The sequence below is a fragment of the Sesamum indicum genome, linkage group LG5 (genome assembly GCF_000512975.1).
Source record: "Sesamum indicum cultivar Zhongzhi No. 13 linkage group LG5, S_indicum_v1.0, whole genome shotgun sequence".
Taxonomy (NCBI): Eukaryota; Viridiplantae; Streptophyta; class Magnoliopsida; order Lamiales; family Pedaliaceae; genus Sesamum; species Sesamum indicum.
In genome coordinates this window covers 7,745,671-7,749,908 of record NC_026149.1, presented here as the reverse complement: position 1 = coordinate 7,749,908, position 4,238 = coordinate 7,745,671, and the positions used below count along the sequence as shown (strand labels likewise).

The following is a 4,238-nucleotide window of genomic DNA, read 5'->3' as shown; positions in this document are numbered from 1 at the left end:
ATGGGGTTTGCGCCTGTCTTTCTGCATCTTTTCATGAATGCCATCAAGCATGGAAATGAAAAATTCATGTGCATCCTGCTGTTCGTAACTTGCAAGGTTTGATGCATGCTGCCACCAACTATAACAAAAAAATGCAGCCCAATAAACATGTGTATCAAGATTTAACCTAGCTGTTTAAAAGTATAATATCCATTCACAAGTATAAGTTGGACAATGAACAACAGTTGTATCAATTGGATGGCAAACTTTCAAATAAATACAGACATAAGAAATGGCATATAAACTACTCAAGCACCAAACAGTATAAAGAATTAGATAACCAGAAAAGGAACCAAATTTCAACGGAAACGCCAATCTCTATGCACCCACAAAACGCAATTCATATGCAGACCTGTACAAGAACTTTGCTGGGCTGTACGGCATCCGATCCCCTGAGAACACTGCCGAGAAAATCGCATCCAGATCACACGCTAGACACAACTGCACGTTCTTATTATTGGCTTTATTAATCTCGGTCTTTCGAGTAACAATGGTTCTATTTTCTCTCTCGCAGTAGTAGCGGTTGTGCTTATCACTCAGGAAATAATTCCTCAATGGAGGCGTATGCAGCAACGCCTGCAAAACTGAGTTCATGAAACACGTATTTCCGAGATTGCTGAGACCTCTCAACCCACAAGGAAGCGGTCCCGGGTCAACTCCGAGTCGATTCACAGAGTCACCACCGAGTTGAGTTGGTGGCAAAGGGCTCGAGTTCTCAGCAATCAGGGCCTGCTCCTTGAGATCTGGGCTCCACGGTTTGTAGTCCACGCGCCTCCGCTTTCGAAGATTCTCCGGTGGGGGAAGGGGACCGATCCCAACGGCGACTTCCACGACAGCGGCGTCGAAATCACGATCGTATACTTGGTCCCTGCACGAGCAGCAGAAGAGCTCGGCCCGATCCACATCCACAGCGACATGGTGCAAGGTCTCCTCCGCGTGGGGTGGGGCATGAGCCCGACACGCAACGGCGGGGCACGACACGCAGGCGTACAGCTGCGGCGCCGCGCGGCCACATATTCCGCACCAGATGTTCTCTCCACGGCGGATGGAGGCGCGCCCGAGAGCGCGGACGCGGATACACTCCCGAAGATTGCGGAACGGGTCGGGACCCAGCTGTGATCTGAGCTCCGATAAATGCTGACAGGAACAATTAGGGTTTTGGGCAGCTGCTGTCGAATCCCTGAAACTAGAAACCGATTTCTGGGACTCAGCCGCCAATTGGATTTCCTCCGAATTGTTCTTCAATACAGTGAGCCGAATTTTGTGATCCGACGATGACATTGGGCTCCGAAACGCCCTACAGTTGAAGAATCAAATTCAAAATCAAAGAAACTTCTGCATGAACTACAAATATGAAGCTCACTCAATGCGGAGTGGCAAATTAGCAATTACTCATTCAGATCCAAGTGCATTCAGCTCATACAACAAATCTTCGTCACACGAGGGATTAATTTTTTGCTAAATCCAGGAGGGGGTGTGTGCCGTTGTTTGTTTGGAGTGTTTCAGTTCATATTTTTCCTAGTGGTAGTAAGCAAAAAGTAGAGCTAAAGGGAAAAAGTGAGGATAAAAAATGGTACATTTATCATGCGCTCAATTGCCGCATCTTCATTTTGCTTTTGTGATTGCTCTCTTTGCCTCAATTTGAATTAATTACAAAATACATTAACATAATAACAAAAATTAAAATTTACCTCGTTTTATAATTAATCAAAAAATTAAAAAGTTGTTTAATAGACATAATTTATAATATAAAAAAATTGTGGGACTAAAAAATATTAATATGTTGTATGATGGAGTTTAATTCAAAACATAATTAGCGTCAACTAGTACAAAAATTATATTTATATTGAAACACAAATTTAATTTGTTCGATCACCCGACTAAATAGGTACTTAACTGGTTGCTCAATTATGAGTCAAGATGCATAGTGGGTTGCGTTTAAGTAGCCCGTTCGAGTCTGAAGAACTAAAAAAAAATTGACTAATTTAGCCTAGGATTGACTAGGACTGGATTGGTCCTAGACTGGGTCTATAGGTCCGAGTTAATGGGCGTTCAACTAGCTAAGACTCTTTTTTTATTTATTTTATTCTCTATTTTTGTTTGTAACTAAATTTTACTAAAATTAAAATTAAAAATAATTGTGTATTTTATATAAATCATATTAGAATTAATAAAATAAATAATTATTTATTAAAAAATATTTTAAATTATTAAATTATTTATTTTAAAAAAATTATCTCTTCTTCCCCAACCACACCGCCATGCCCACCCTAATACCATTTTATTAAAATATCATTTTAATAAATAAATAAACTAATTTTATTAATTCTAATTAGATTTATATAAAATGCATAAATTATATTTTATTTTTATTTTAGTAAAACTTAGTTATAAATAAAAATAGAGGATAACTAATTTTTTAATTTTAATATTTTCAAAAAATTATACAAGTGTGATAATTTTTCAATTTAAACTTATAATCCATTAGCTAACTTTATTTATATATTAATTGAATAATTTAATATTTTAATTATTAAAAATTGCAATTTTATACAAAGATTCAATAAAAAAGTTATAAAATAATTTAAATTTAAATTATAAATTGGTATAATAATAAAAATATATATACGGGATCATATTACTCATCTTCATAAATGTTACTTTAACACCTTTTCTACCTTTTGATAACTACAGAAACAGCCTAAGGGCCTTTTGTGTCCTTAAAAATTATTTTAAAGGTTGACCTAGTCAACATGAGCATTTTTGGATTTTAAAGACAGCTAGGAATGGTTTATGTAATTTTTCAAAAGATAGGGATGGTTAGTGTGAAAAAGCAAATAGGTGAGGGAGTGTAAATGTAATTATCCTTTTACAAAATTGATGCATTTTTTAATTTAGAAACAAAAACTTTTCACAATTAACTTTTATAAAATTTCTATTAAAATATAATTTTGATCATAGTTAAATTAAATTCATACATAGCATAAGTGACACACTAATATGATGTTTATATAAATTGTTTTAATATATAGAAAAAAATTATTTAGCACAATTAGAAATTATTTTTAGTGACTGAATTCAATAATTCCAAAATTAACTTTGCTACCAATAATGATAATTTTTTAGTATATACGACATTTTGTTCAAATCCCTTCATATATTATATGTAGATTGAATAAACAAAATTATTATATACAACAAAAACAAAGTTAATAAAGTGAAAGATAATTAATACAAAGTTAACATTTTATAAATAAGGGTGTCATGTTGTTAAGAACCATAAAAAGAAAGTAATTCATAAACAAAACACTATATGGCAATAAGAAGCACATATAACATAAAATTATAATATTAAGAATATTTAATAAGCCAATAAATGGATTCAAGAATATTTATATATATGGAAATTTGTATGCACCGATGATAATTTTTCAATGTAATTAAAATAATTCAATATTATAAAAAATTAGAATTAAGTCAAAATTGCTCAATTTTGATCAAAAACTTCCTTCACATATTATATATAATAGATAATAGATATATTCCTTATTTATTTTGTTTTGTCCATTGTTTTTCCGTTTTTTTTCTCCTTTCAATCAAAGAAAAGAAACACAGACAGACGAGCTCTTCTTCCATCTCAAAACCCTAGTTTTGCACCGCCAGACCCTAGGTCTGCATTGTCGCTTGAAATACTAGTGCTGACACTGCCTAGAACCCTAGCGCCGACGCCGCCTTTGCTTACCCCCGCCCCTGCCGTTTGCCACCCTCTGTTGCGGCGCTTTGAACCCTCGCCCTGCCATGGTGTGCTTTTTCACCCCTTAGACACTTGTAAAAGGCGTGTCTCTACGCCTTGCAGTAAGGCGTGCCTTTCCGCCGCTATAGCAAAGCCCACCGCCATTATTTGAAAATGGCGTTGTATAACACTCAAGATAAAAGTTTCAAATTTAATAACAGAAAGGGGGTAGGAAAAGAGAATAACAATGAGGAGAAGATGAGAACTGAGATTTTACTTTATTTCATAATAATCTCCAATAACATGGTTTGCCCCTTTTTACATGGAATTGCAACCAAAATTCGGCAAACAGTATAAGTAAAAGCTACAATTAATTCTTCAGAAAATGTCGTTCTCAATCTTCTTCTTTCAACTTGCTTTGTACTAGTCCCCAAATTCTCAAGGTTAAAAAACAACCCAAATTGCA

General features: G+C 34.6%; 1 protein-coding gene across 1 annotated transcript in view; it reads right to left on the bottom strand.

Annotated features, from left to right (window-relative positions):
• Positions 1–1,626, bottom strand: part of LOC105162236 (ubiquitin carboxyl-terminal hydrolase 22-like) — a 4,670-nt gene extending 3,044 nt beyond the window's left edge. The window contains exons 1-3 of the mRNA XM_011080229.2: positions 1,432–1,626; positions 392–1,336; positions 1–118 (exon numbers count right to left, since the gene is read on the bottom strand). The exon at positions 1–118 is cut by the window's left edge and continues 1 nt beyond it. Of these exons, the coding sequence (XP_011078531.1) occupies positions 1–118; positions 392–1,336; positions 1,432–1,451 (1,083 nt within the window). The 5' untranslated portion in view covers positions 1,452–1,626. The remainder of the gene's footprint in view (positions 119–391; positions 1,337–1,431) is intronic.